The 13,828-nt window shown below is 41.5% G+C and overlaps 1 protein-coding gene across 2 annotated transcripts in view; it reads left to right on the top strand.

The window, feature by feature from the left end:
• FAM114A1 (family with sequence similarity 114 member A1) overlaps positions 1-13,506 on the top strand; it is a 71,070-nt gene extending 57,564 nt beyond the window's left edge. For both annotated transcript variants that reach the window (XM_053577820.1, XM_053577821.1), the window contains exons 12-14: positions 2,389-2,461; positions 7,884-7,937; positions 10,584-13,506. In XM_053577820.1, the coding sequence (XP_053433795.1) occupies positions 2,389-2,461; positions 7,884-7,937; positions 10,584-10,685 (229 nt within the window). In that variant the 3' untranslated portion in view covers positions 10,686-13,506. The remainder of the gene's footprint in view (positions 1-2,388; positions 2,462-7,883; positions 7,938-10,583) is intronic.
• Positions 13,507-13,828: the final 322 nt, after the last annotated feature.

The raw sequence follows: 13,828 nt of genomic DNA, 5'->3' as shown, positions 1-13,828 counted from the left end.
TATATTATGTTCCTTGAGAAATAGTAGCTATTATTGTTAGTATACTGAGTGAAATAAAAATACATGTATATATAAATATGTATATACGATCTAGTGAATATTTATACATGAAAATGGTGTGGAGCTGAAGAATAAGCTCTCAACCTTTATGTGCATGATTGAATTTTATAATATAGAAAATTAGCACAGGTTCATGTACCCTCCATTACATTGTCATGTAATTAGATAAACAGAGGAGCAAAAATAAGAGCCCCCTAGAAATATACAGGGACCATCACACACGTCTCAGCAGGCTCATTCTACTTTGCTAGGGGACTGGTCTTTGCCTATTACTGCGTTTGGCATTAAAGGTTGAGGAGTAGGTTTCCAGGGGAAGGCCTCCTTGGCTAATGGTCTTTTAGTATTTTTGTACTGGTGGCATTTTTCCTCACTTATAAAGATTTGTCATCTAATCTAGATTTTCATATCTAAGCATATAAAAATCAAATATAAGAACCATAAAATACCCCCTTGTAATATTAAGAATATGTACTTAGTTAACATATAGAAGGAAGAGCAAAGGAAAAAATAAGGAAAGTTTGGAATATTGAGGACAATCTCTAGGCACTATTTTGGCAGTACCAGAAAGGGGAAGGCTGGAATTCCGAAGTCCCTGAGTGTGGACAGGATAGAAAGACCTTGCTCTTAGCTCCTTTGTGTCCCAACCTCCCCAAGCAGCACCAATCCCCTGACTGGTCTGTGTACAACAGACGTCTCCCCATCCACCTGCCCAAGAACATAGAATGGTCTGGGCTCTCTCCTTGTCTTACTCTCAACCCCTTCTGCAGACAAGTTTTGGGTGGATGGAAGAATGGATGGATAGACGATGGATATGGGTCATCAAACCTAAATACAGGTTAGATAGGGCCCCTATTTACCAAAATAGAACTTTACCAACTTTACTACTACTTTTAACAATTTCTTTCTTTCTTTCTTTCTTTCTTTCTTTCTTTCTTTCTTTCTTTCTTTCTTTCTTTCTTTCTTTCTTTCTTTCTTTCTTTTTCTTTCTTTCTTTTTTTAACAGAGTTTCACTATCTTACCCTTGGTAGAGTGCCATGGCATCCCAGCTCACAGAAACCTCAAACTCTTGGGCTTAAGTGATTTTCTTACCTCAGCTTCCTAAGTAGCTGGGACTACAGGCGCGCGCCACAACGCCTGGCTATTTTTGTTGTTGTTGTAGTTGTAATTGTTGTTTGGCAGGCCTGGGCCAGGTTCGAACCTGATAGCCTGGGTGTATGTGGCTAGCTCCTTAGCTACTGAGCTACGGTGCCGAGCCTACTTGTAACAATTTCTTATGTGGCAGGCGCCTGTAGTCTCAGCTACTTGGGAGGCTGAGGCAAGAAGGATCGCTTGAGCCCAAGAGTTTGAGGTTGCTGTGAGCTATGACACCACAACCCTCTACCAAGAGTGACAAAGTGGGCTCTGTCTCAAAAAAAAAAAAAAAAGATTCGTAATATGGGGTTATTAGACTATTTATAAAAGTCATATATACTAATTGTTAGAAAAATATCAAATCATACCCACATTATTAGGTAATAAAATTGTTTTCAATTTTTGTCAGCCATAATGTGAGGATAAATACTGTTTTGGTTAAATATTGCCATCATACCTTATTTTCTTGGGGTAAAGTCCTAGAAGTGCAATGGCTAGAGTAAACTTGAAACTTTGATGTAGATCATAAAAACATATTCTACAGGATCTTAACTTTGAGGCATCTAATAAAGGAATAATCAAAATATCAAGAGACAAAAAAATAATTAAAAAAATAAAATATCAAGAGACACCTGAGTGTGTCTGAGTTTGAATCCCACTTTATTACTCACCACTGAGTGCCCTAAACTGGTCACTTAACCTCCTTAAATGTCAACTTTTCCATCTAAATATAATGTATAATGAGAATATTAATATAACCCATAAGGTCACTTATGAGTATTAAATATGATCAGGTATAGCAAAATGTTTACCATAGTACATCAGTAAATGTTCATTCTTATTTCCAAATTACCAAAAAGCCAGAGAAAAGCCATCTGGCCAGAGTTTATACCTCTGTACATGTGGAGCACCCGCCTGGTATTTTCCTGCACTTGATTTTGCTTCTAAAAAGAAGTCAAGTGAGTTAGATGATTATTCCTTAATTAAGCATGGAGAGAAAACCAGGATTAGATGAAACCATGATTGTGAATCGTGGAAGATTATTAAGCAAAACTGTCGGAGTGCACATTTCTGTATAGCATCTTCAAGCACACCTGCGTTTCTTTTAAATTTAACACTTAAGTATCAGCAATGGTCATGACAGTTAAATTATTGTACCTTCTTGAAAACCTCCAAACCTCTTTTTTCTTGTTTCAGATTAACTACTGCCATGTGCAATGAAGTGGCCTCCTTAGCAAAGAAGTTTACAAATTCCTTAACCGCTGTTGGGGTAAGATTACAATATTGATTTTTTTTTCACCTGTTTTAAGGCAAGTAGGTCTGTGAAGGGCTTTGAGGAGACGGGGAGGATGGAGTGCCTTCTTCAGTAGCTCCACAGAACAAGCCACACTGTGCTGTAAGCTAAAGCCAGACCTAGGGCTCCTTTGGGCAGCAAAGGGGCACTCTGACTGGGGTCTCGCCCTGAATCTGCCATCTCAGACATACAAGATGTAGGGTGAGTTTTCAAACCGCCATGGGCCTCATTTTCTTTCTTTAAGTGTCAGGTGAAGAGTCTTCCCATTACAGATAAATAGGTATATAGTCTGTATATAAATAGGTATATATATAGATAGATAGATAGATAGATAATATATATTCAGGAAGATTTATTAAAATAATTATAATTTTTTTTAAATGGTCTCACTCTGTCGCCCTGGGTTGAGTGCTAGGGTGTCATAGCTCACAGCAACTTCAAATTCTTGAGCTCAAGAGATCCTCTTGCCTCAGCCACCCCAGTAACTGGAACTATAGGGGCCTGCCACAACCCCCAGGCTAGTTTTTCTATTTTTAGTAGAGACAGGGCCTGACTCTTCTCAGGCTGGTCTCAAACTCCTGAGCTCAGGTGATCCATTCACCTTGGCCTCCCAGAGTGCTGGGATAACAGACATGAGCACCCAGCTTCACCCTGCACCCAGCCTGAAATAATGAATTTGGAATATTTTCATTCACTGTTGCCCTCAAAGCCTATTTTATAAGCCAGACAAGAAGTTTCTTGGTTTTTATTGTCACACTTCAACTGTAATCCAAAGAAAAATGTTACCAATTGGCTTAAGTGTTTCTATTCTCAGGGTAATAACTTTGAAAGACTCAGCCTTAGTTTGGAGGTGTAGCTTCTAGCTGTTTTCTTTAGAAGTCACATTAGCCAGCGCTGTGCCTGTAATCCCAGCACTGTGGGAGGCTGAGGAGGGAAAAGTGCTTGAGCTGAGGAGTTGGAGACTTGCCTGAGCTTGAGTGAGACCCTGACTCCTAAAAAAAAGAAAAGCCCAGCCAGGCGCTGAGGCAAGCACCTGTAATCCCAGCAGCTTCTGGAGGCTGAGGCAGCGGATTGCCCACAGCCTGAGTCTGAGGTTGCGGTGAGCTGTGACGCCATTGCACTCGGCTCAAGGCATAGGATGGGACCCCGTCTCAACAAAAAAAAAAAAAAAGAAAGAAAGAAAAGAAAGAAAGGAATTGGCACATTATATAGCTCCACCTTAGTGGTCCCAGAAAAGACAGGTGGAAAATATTCCCCTTTAACCTTCCTACTTTTCCTTCTAAAGCCCTGGGTGCAAAGTCTGATGATTCCTTCAGTGAGAAACAGCAGGTTTTAGCTCCTGCTTGAGGGAGGGTGTCGTTGGTTGCAAGGTATTAGTTTCCTTGGGTTGCTGAGACACTCCCTGTGTGGCTTAAACAACAGAAATTGATTCTCTCTCAGTTCTGGAGACTAGATGTCTACAGTCAAGGTGTGGGCAGGGCTGTGCTCCATCTGAAGCTCTGGAAGTGGATCCTTCTTCCTTGGTGGTTCTTGCTTCTGGTATCCCCAGGCATTCCTTGGCTGTGGCTGAAAAACTCCGTCTGTCCCTGTGTCTTTACATGACTATTTTCTCCCTGTACCTTCACATCATCCTCCCTCCTTGTGTGTCTGTGTACAAGTTTCCCTCTTCTAATAAGGACACCAGTCCTTGGGTTAGAGTGTGACCGCAGGACCTCATCCTAACTTACTACATCTGCAACAATCCTCTCTCCAAATAAGGTCACAGTCTCAGGCCCTGGGGGTTAGGACTTTGGTGTATCTTATTGGGGAACATAATTCAACCTGTAACAGGAAGCAACAGAAACAAGTTCCAAATAATTTAGACAGAAAAGGAGCTTTCTGAAAGGCAGAGTAGGCACATGAGCAGCTGGAGCTCATGCACCCTCTGTCTATAATGCGGCTATTAATGTGATTCAGCGACAGCAATTGCCAGACCCTGTGTCTCTCCAGTCAGAGCCCTGATAAGAAGGTTTGAAAAGCCCATCAGCCCATCAGGGGGATCAGATGTCCCCCTCAGTTATCACTCAGCAGCAGATAGGGACAGGGTCACATCTCACAGACCTACCTGGCTGCTGTGATACACCCCACCCCACCCCCCCTTAGACCAAGAGCTGTTCTCAAAAGAAGCGGGAAATGATCCTGGGCCTAGCTGTCACCCCAAAAGGTATCTGTCACCCACACTTGTATAAGTGGCTCAGCCAATAAGGGGTAAGTTAATCACCACCTACGGTGCCGGTTGGACACAACTGCAACAAGGACCTTACCTAAGAAATACAAACATTATGACCTAATCATTTGTACCCTCATATTAATCTGGAAAAAAAAAATCGGTTTTGTTTCTCCTATTTTGTAAAACAGCAGCTTATATGTTTAACTAGTTTTAGTGTTTTTATTTTATTTTATAGATGAAGTCTCAAGCTGTCACCCTGGGTAGAGTGCTGTGACGTCACAGCTCACAGCAACTTCCAACTCTTGGGCTCAAGCGATTCTCTTTTCTCAATTCTCCTATTTTTAGTAGAGATGGGGTGGGGGTGTCTCGATTTTGCTCAGGCTGGTCTTGAACTCCTGAGCTCAAGCAATCCCTCCATCTCAGCCTCCCAGAGTGCTAGGATTACAGGCCTTCGCCACCACGCCCAGTCTGTCTCTCTAATTTTAGGTCTTCAGCAATAGAACTTGACAGTACACAAATGGAGTGACAGGGAGGTGAAAGCTCATTGATATGAATGTCTGATATGATATAAATCCACTTATGTGCTCAGTGTTGTCCAAGTCAGCCAGTACCCATGGACTTGGGTGTAAATGCTAGATTTGCAGAGAGGGGTGAGGTCTTCACCTTGGCAACCCTAGTTCCAAGGGCTCTCTTGTACCTTCTTGTCATTCTTTCCACAGTTACTAAATGAAGAAACCAGAGGGGTGAAGTGATACACCCCTGTCACCCAACTGATCTTTCAGCAACCAGTTGGTTGCCTCTCATATCTGTCAAATAGATAGCCAGCTGTTTTGTTCTCTATGATTGTCTGGGGTTGAGTGTGTGTGTGTCTGCAGGGGTATGTGTGTGTGTTATGTTTTATTTGATTCATGTTAAAAATCAATTCCCATACATTAGTGCATACTCTTCATGGTGTTGCTTTACATTCCTTTTGACATATCGTGTTCCAGCACAGCGCTTCTCAAACCTTCACCTGTGAGCCAGTCACCTGGAGATCTTGCTAAAATGCAGGTTCTCAGGTCTGGGATGATGAGAACTGAGATTTGACATTGCTCACGAGTTCTCAGGTGATGACAAGGTTTCAGATCCACTGTCTACCACTGAAGTGGCAAGGCTCTAGCAGATGGGAGTGTCCTTGAACTTATATTTATACACGTACATAGCCACACATGCACAGATGTTTGTATGCACAAGATCAAGAATACACAGGTATCATTTTGGAGAAGAAAAAGCTGGATTTAAAATAGAGTTTGCTGAAATGCCATCCTTCCACAACAATGCCTCTGACGCTGTGCTATGATGAATCGTTTACATCAAGTCGTCTTTTCTCTTCTCTGAAACAGCCATTACTCATAACTTGCAGTTAATGAGTGCGTATTGCTCTCCAGGCTCCACTTAAATCACTTGCACATCTCATTGATTCTGAAATCCAACGTCATTTTATTGCCCTCATTTTGATTATATTTTAGAGGTTTATTGATAATCAAATAAACATGAAAGCAAATATCATCATGGATTTTGTGGTTACTTACTAAAATGACTGGGATTTTAAAGAGTTTTTTCCCAAGACCTCATTGTGGTTTCCCCAGTAAGACATTTCTCCACCCTCAACAGAGTAATGCCCATGAATGTAGATTTCTGTGGGAAGATTTTTTAATGTACGATTTTTGCTTACAATAAACTCTTCCGGGTAAAGTAAGAGAACCCAGGCTAATATGAGCACTCTCTGTCTTCAATCATTTATAGTCTAAGAGTAGATTGAACATTTTAGACAGAGAAGATTCTTGATTGATAGGCCAATACCATATATAAGGGTAATGACAGTAACACTAGCTTTCACTTTTTAAGCACATACTTTATACCATGCTCTGTGCTTCATATATATTTTTTTTCAAATTTGGATCTCCAGACCTGTTTGCAAGTTATAGTTAAGGATGTTTTTAATTTTGTGCTCTTCTAGAAGATTCCCTATAATTAAATATCTTTGTTTGCATTTTTTTTTTTTTGGCTGGGGCTGGGTTTGAACCTGCCACCTCTGACATATGGGGCTGGCGCCCTACTCCTTTGAGCCACAGATGCTGCCCCTTTGTTTGCATTTAAAGAAAGAAAGAAGGCCAGGTGCTGTGGCTCACACCTGTAATCCTAGCATTGTGGGAGACCCAGGTGGGTGAATGCTTAAGCTCAGGAGTTCAAGACCAAGCCGAGCAAGAGAGAGACACCCATGTCTAAAAAAATACGTGGGTGTTCTGGTGGGTGCCTGTCATCCCACCTCCTTAGGAGGTTGAGGTCAGATCTCTTGAACTCGAGAGTTTGAGTTTGCAGTGAGGTATGATGCCACAACCCACTACCGAAGGCTACAAAAAAAAAAGAAAGAAAGAAAAGGAAAAAAAAAAAAAAGGGAGAAAGAAAAAAAGACTAACCCAGGGCTTGAACTAGGTTAGATGAGTGAGGTGACTTAACTTGCCTGCAAAATTTGAGGAGGCACAAAAGAGAAAAAGAAAAAAGAAATCTCAGTCATCTAAATAGATATTTTCTTGAGATACAGTCTCCCTCTGTACCCTGGGTAGAGTGCTGTGGCATCATAGCTCACAGCAACCTCAAACTCTTGAGCTGGAGTGATTCTCTTGCTTCAGCCTCCCCAGTAGCTGGGACTACAGACACTCACCACAATGCCCGGCTAGTTTTTCTGTATTTAGTAGAGATGGCAGTCTGGCTATTGCTCAGATTGGTCTCGAAATTCTGAGCTCGAAGGATCCTCCTGCCTTGGCCTCCCACAGTGCTAGGATTACAGGTATGAGCCAATGTGGCCTATGCAATGTTTTGAATAATAAAAATGTAGGAAAAAAAAAAACTATGATCAACCAAATGTCAAATTATGTGACCTCAAACAAGTTATCCAACCTTCCAAATCCCTATTTTCTTCTCTTTAACTTGGAATTATCATGATCTCTACCTACCTCCTAAGATTTCTGTAGAAATGACATGAGACCCTACAGGCGTAACACCAAAACAAAGCCTGGTCTGTAGCAAGCATCTCCACTGCTCCTCTTCCTAAGAGATCCCTCCGCAAAGCCAGTGTATGACCTTTTGTGTGGCAAGCCTTGCAGTATGAGCATCTAATCTGTCTATTTCATACTTTTGGTTCCACAGAGTGACAAGAAGGCCGAGGTCCTTAACCCCATGATCAATAGTGTGTTCTTAGAGGTAAGTGGCCCCCAGAGAGAAAGTATTTCTGAGTCAAAGCAAAGGCAGTAGGTGTTATTGCGATTCTAAATCTTATCATCAACAGTCTTTTTTGAGTACATCTGTGTGTCTCGACCAGCTGTAAACCCTCTGGTGAAGCAACAATACCTAATTTTCAAGAATTCCTGATTATAAAAAGAAACGCTAAGCTTGCAGGTTATTTCTGTCGCTGTTTCCTCCAGCAGAAGCTGATTTCTGCTGCCAAGTTTGACTCTAGATGTTAACACTGTGGTTATTGGCTGCAATGAGGGATTATTGCTCAGTGATGATTTTCATCAAAATGGGTACCCCCCACTTCACAATATCCTTTGGTTTAGCTTGATCTATGCCCCAAGCTGGCAAAAATGCCAAGTAAAGTGTTTTGCCTTTCCCTGTTCAGTGACAAGGGGCACCCTCCTCTATGACCACTTACTGTGTGGTCTGCCCCCTCACCAGGATTTTGTGGCATCTGTTGTGTACAAATGAAGCTTCCTGGACCCTGCTGGGTCTTTGCCAGGAACAGTGATGGAAGGGAAGAGAAGAGGCCCGGGAAGCCCTCCCATGCTCACAGCATCCACGCTGTATTCTTCCTGCAGAGAGAGGGTAGATGATTGGTGGACCAGAGCCTTCCACAAGAGACCAAACTTTAAGAAACTGCCATTTCTTCTCCCATTCTGATTTAAACAGAAACTTCTCTGAAGATGACAAACAGCCAACCACACATGAAAAAATGCTCATCATCCCTAATCATCAGAGAAATGCAAATCACAGCCACTCTGGGATTTCACCTAACTCCAATGAGATTATCCCACATCCCAAAATCCTGAATCTGCATGGATGTGAAGAGAAGGGAACCCTTTTTGCACTGCTGGTGGGATTGCAAACTAATACAACCTCTATGGAAAGAAATATAGAGAATCCTCAAAGAACTAAAGTGAACCTTCCATATGATCCCACAATCCCACTACTTGGTATCTAGGTGCCCAGAAGAACAAAAATCATTTTACCACGAAGACATTTGCACTACAATGTTTATTGCAGCTGAATTCACAATTGTCAAGATGTGGAAGCAACCCAAGTGCCCATCAACCCATGAATGGATCAACAAACTGTGGCATATGTACACCATGGAATTCTATTCAGCCATAAGAAAAGATGGAGACTTTACATCTTTTGTGTTTACCTGGATGGAGTTGAAACATATTCTTCTTAGTAAAGTATCACAAGAATGGAGGAAAAAAGTATCCAAGTACTCAATACTAATATGAAATCAAAATATAGACAACTACAAGCCCACACTAAAGAAAAAACACCAGTATAGTCTGGCAAGGGGGAGAAAAAAGGGTATGGGGAGGGAGGAGGAGGGTGATTGGCAGGATCTCACCTAATGCCCATCAAATGTGAGGGTATCCAGCAACTCCCTGGGTGAAGGGCTCAACTACAACTTGAACTTTACCTTAGAAATGGAAACAATGTAACCTAAACATTTGTACTCTCATATCAATCTGAAAGTAAAAGAAAAGCAACTGGCCTATCTGTAGGCTCACAGCACCCAGCTAAAGCTTCAGGCATTAAGAAGCTAAGATTGAACATGGGTGATGGATACGCAGTTTTTTTGCTTTATGAAATAGGTGTCAATTGCAAAACTTGAAAATTACAAAACTACCTATGTATTTATAGCCATGTTTCAGGGACTTGTACCTCACTCTTAGGAAAAACTACCAAGGTACAAAGATAGCAAAGTGGTGGCACCGAGGGTTACTGTTTAAGATGCAGCCACATAGTGCGATGGAGGCGACCAGAAGGGCCAGGATCTGCAGGAGAAGGTCCTAGATGACAGACCCAGCTAAGAGTAAACCCTGGAAGGCAAAGGCTGAATGTGGCATAAGGAGATCTCGGTGCTGGCCACCCGAAACGGCATTAGCAGATTGATGCTGATATGAGGTCAAGAGTTCTTGTCATTTTCCCAGTGGAAGTTTTCACATGTTTTAGTTACCTTTCCCTTCCATGGCCTGTCTAATGCTGTCTTTTGGGGTGACACACACTAACAGACTAGTGAACAGTGCTATCGGATAGACATGGGTGACACACACTGACATGGGTGACACGCTAACAAACTAGTGAACAGTGCTATCGGATAGACAAACGGAGCGGAAGGGACCATGTAACGGAGCATTATGGTATTCAAGGGTTTCCCGTGAATAGTTAGTTACCCAGTGATATGTCCAAAGCTTGACATAGACCCTTCCTGGTTAGTTACCTATAGGTCAGGACCAGCTGACCTCCTTTATGCTGTGCTTTCGTGTTATTTCAGGGCAGCAAGGTTGATCTGAGGAGAGGATAGATAAAGACGGATCATCTTGGGCCATGAATATGCACACGGATGTCTATAGGAATCATTTGTCTCACCTCGAGTGAATTCTTCTCTCTCTGTTAGTTAAAGATAATTAAAAGCTGGACATGCTCCATCCAAGAACATGTGTTTACACCTGCTTTAAGTACCAATATGGCGAGAAAAATAGAATCCAAGATTGGAGGAGTTTGAGGAGAGGGAACATTATCAAACTGAGAGAATCATCAGAATTAAACTATAAAAATAACCCCCCGACCTCCTTTCCCCTCTCACAGGGCTCCAACAGCACGACCTATGTGCAGGACGCCTTCCAGCTGCTGCTGCCCGTGCTGCAGGTCTCGCATATCCAGAGCAGCTGTTTGGAAGCACGGCCGTGACCGGGCCAGGTCTAGCTGGCTCCGTCTAGCTCAAATGGCAGGACACGCCACCAGCTTGCTTCGATATTTAAGCGGATGTTTTCTGTACGGCTGGCCGCAGACACCCATTTGAGGACACTACAAGCAATTTTGCACAGTTTTAAGAATGCAAGTTTAAAGAGGGTTACCATTTTTCTTAATCTGTATGGGTTGTTTCTACAAATAATGGTGTTTTCTTTATGTTAATTTAAACCTACGTGGCTTATATGGAAAATGTCCTTGAACCTGAAGTTCATTCACAAATATTCATGTCCACTTTCCTAGGTAAGCACCCTATATTCAAAAATTCATGGGCAGACCCTAGGTTATATTTAATCCTTTAAATGTTCCATTACTTTAAATCAATTCTTTTTTTTTTTTTTTTTGGAGACAGACTCTCACTGTGTCACACTCAGTAGAGTGCAATGGTGTCACAGCTCACAGCAACCTCAAACTCTTGGGCTTAAGTGATTCTCTTGCCTCAGCCTCCCGAATAGCTCGGACTACAGGCGCCTGCCACAACGCCCAGATGTTTTGTTTTGGTTGCAGTTGTCATTGTTCTTTAGCAGGCCCGGGCTGGATCGAACCTGCCAGCCTTGGTGTATGTGGCCAGTGCCCTACTCACTGAGCTATGGGCGCGCCGAGCCTAAATTAATTCTTATACTGAACTTTTGTTACATAAATGTCATGGGTGAAAATAACACTACTCATATATTTTACCAATCATGGTAAAAGAGGAATATAGTTGTCTCTTTATAGTCATTCATTCTCGCAAAAACATTTATTGAGTATACCTACTGTACGCTCACAAATAAAGGAATATGCTCTGGGAGGCCAAGGCAGGTAGATTGAGCAAGAGCAGACCCCTGTCTCTACTAAAAATAGAAAAACTACCAGTTGTTGTGGGTTCATATAGTCCCAGCTACTCAGGAGGCTGAGATAAGAGGATTGACTAAGCCCAAGAGTTTGTAGTTGCTGTGAGCTATGCTGATGCCATGGCAGTCTACCCAGTGGGACAGAGTAAGACTCTGTCTCAAAATACAAACAAACAAAAAACACAATAAAGATCTCACTCCAGTAGAGACAGACAATGGGTTTATAATAATTCTTAAAATACTAACAGATTTTTGAAAACTTAAAAAACTTTAAGAAAAGGGTAGACTGGTGTTTTTTTCTTTTTAATTGGCAGTTTATCCTTCACTTTTTTTTTCCCACACTCCTTGAACTATTTTACCCTAAACTCCACACATGGGGTGAAAATATGTATGAAAGGGGGTGTTGAAGAGTATCTAGCTTATAACTGCCTTCTTCTGATCTAAGCACATGATGGCAGAATTACAAAGCTTGGAAGTATTTGTCCCATGAAAGGATCATATGTGCAAAGTGACTCCCCCCAAATGTTGGAAGAGCCAAGAAACCAAAGAGTAAGGCCAACAAACCCAGTTTATGATTTATTAGGGGGACTTACAGATAGAAGCATGGGTCTTGGGTGGCCATGAGGTGGATGGATCTCTGCACCACGACCCCCCCAGTCCCAGGGATTATATCTTGGGGGGAAAGTATACATGTTCTGGAAGAAATGTGTAGATGGCTAAGAGAATGCTGCTGGAGTCACAGCCTCAAGGGTTGTTTTGGAGGAGAAGTGAAACAGATAGTGAATAGGTGTTCCTCCATACGGAGGAATCATCAGCTAGATATTTTGGAGCCATTCCCAGATTTGAGGTTATCCAGGCAGATTAGCATTTAAAAAAAAATAAAGTCATTCTTGTCCCCACAGTAGTCAAGTAGAAAATTAAAGGGGTTTTAACATAGTAGACTCCCAGGACTGCATTTCAAAATCTGCACAAAGCACACTCACTGGGGGCAAATGCCAGGGATTCTACTACAAAACTCTTAGAAGTGATCAAGGAATACAGCAATGTCTCAGGCTACAAAATCGACACCCATAAATCTGTAGCCTTTATATATACCAACAATAGCCAAGCTGAAAAAACAGTCAAGGACTCTATTCCTTTCACAGTAGTGCCAAAGAAGATGAAATATTTGGCAATATACCTAACAAAGGACGTGAAAGATCTCTATAAAGAGAACTATGAAACTCTAAGAAAAGAAATAGCTGAAGATGTTAACAAATGGAAAAACATACCATGCTCATGGCTGGGAAGAATCAACATTGTTAAAATGTCTATACGACCCAAAGCAATATATAGTTTTAATGCAATTCCTATTAAAGCTCCATTGTCATATTTTAAAGATCTCGAAAAAATAATACTTTGTTTTATATGGAATCAATGTCACTTCTAAAGGACAGAAAATACTGATGTGTGTTTTGACTAACTGGGGTATTGATCAGTGGGCGGCTGCACGGAAGTCTCTGAGCTGAGGGGCCCTGGCAGGGGGCATTTCTCCTGGGTTCCTCACGCTCATCATGGGTGAGGGTTCTGGATGATGCTTCTGTTTCAGAACACCGTGCACATGCCTGCAGCCACAAGTAGTCCTGCCCAGTGGCGCTCTCCAGGGCAAATGAAGCTTGTAGTTTTGCAAGAGTAAAAATTTCTTATTCATCTTTGCTTTTATTCCCCTGATAAAAGAAACTGCCTTTGCTCCATACAGGCAGGGTAGGGACATTTTCCTATCATCCTGATGGTAAGCTGTCATACCATCTTATTAACATTTTATTTGTCTGGGTCCTGTTTTGCATTTGTATCTCTCCTGAAACAGCCATAGAAACATAAGAACAATTTATTTACAATCTGCAAGATAATTCCCCGGGGAAGCAATTAAACATGTTTTTTCTCTCCTTTTTTGATTGCCTGAAATGTTTCTGTTATTATGTCCAGAGAATGATTAACTGGTAAAAATGTTGGATTTGCTAGTTGATAAATTTTAGACTTTTTAATGTATTGTACGGAGGAAGTGATTTAGGTCTACAATATCTTCACATCAGCAGGGTATTTTTAGCATCAGATTCATTTAGATGTTAACTAGAAATGTAAAAGAGAAACAAGTATTTTCTAAGGAGCTAAATTTCCAGACTTAGGATTTTTGCCTAACTCCACCCACTTAGTACATAGCAACATTTTTAATTATAAAATAAAATAGAAATCTTTAAAAGAATAAGAGAT

This window comes from Nycticebus coucang, chromosome 23 (genome assembly GCF_027406575.1).
Source record: "Nycticebus coucang isolate mNycCou1 chromosome 23, mNycCou1.pri, whole genome shotgun sequence".
In the NCBI taxonomy this organism is placed as follows: domain Eukaryota; kingdom Metazoa; phylum Chordata; class Mammalia; order Primates; family Lorisidae; genus Nycticebus; species Nycticebus coucang.
This window is presented reverse-complemented; position numbering and strand designations above follow the sequence as displayed.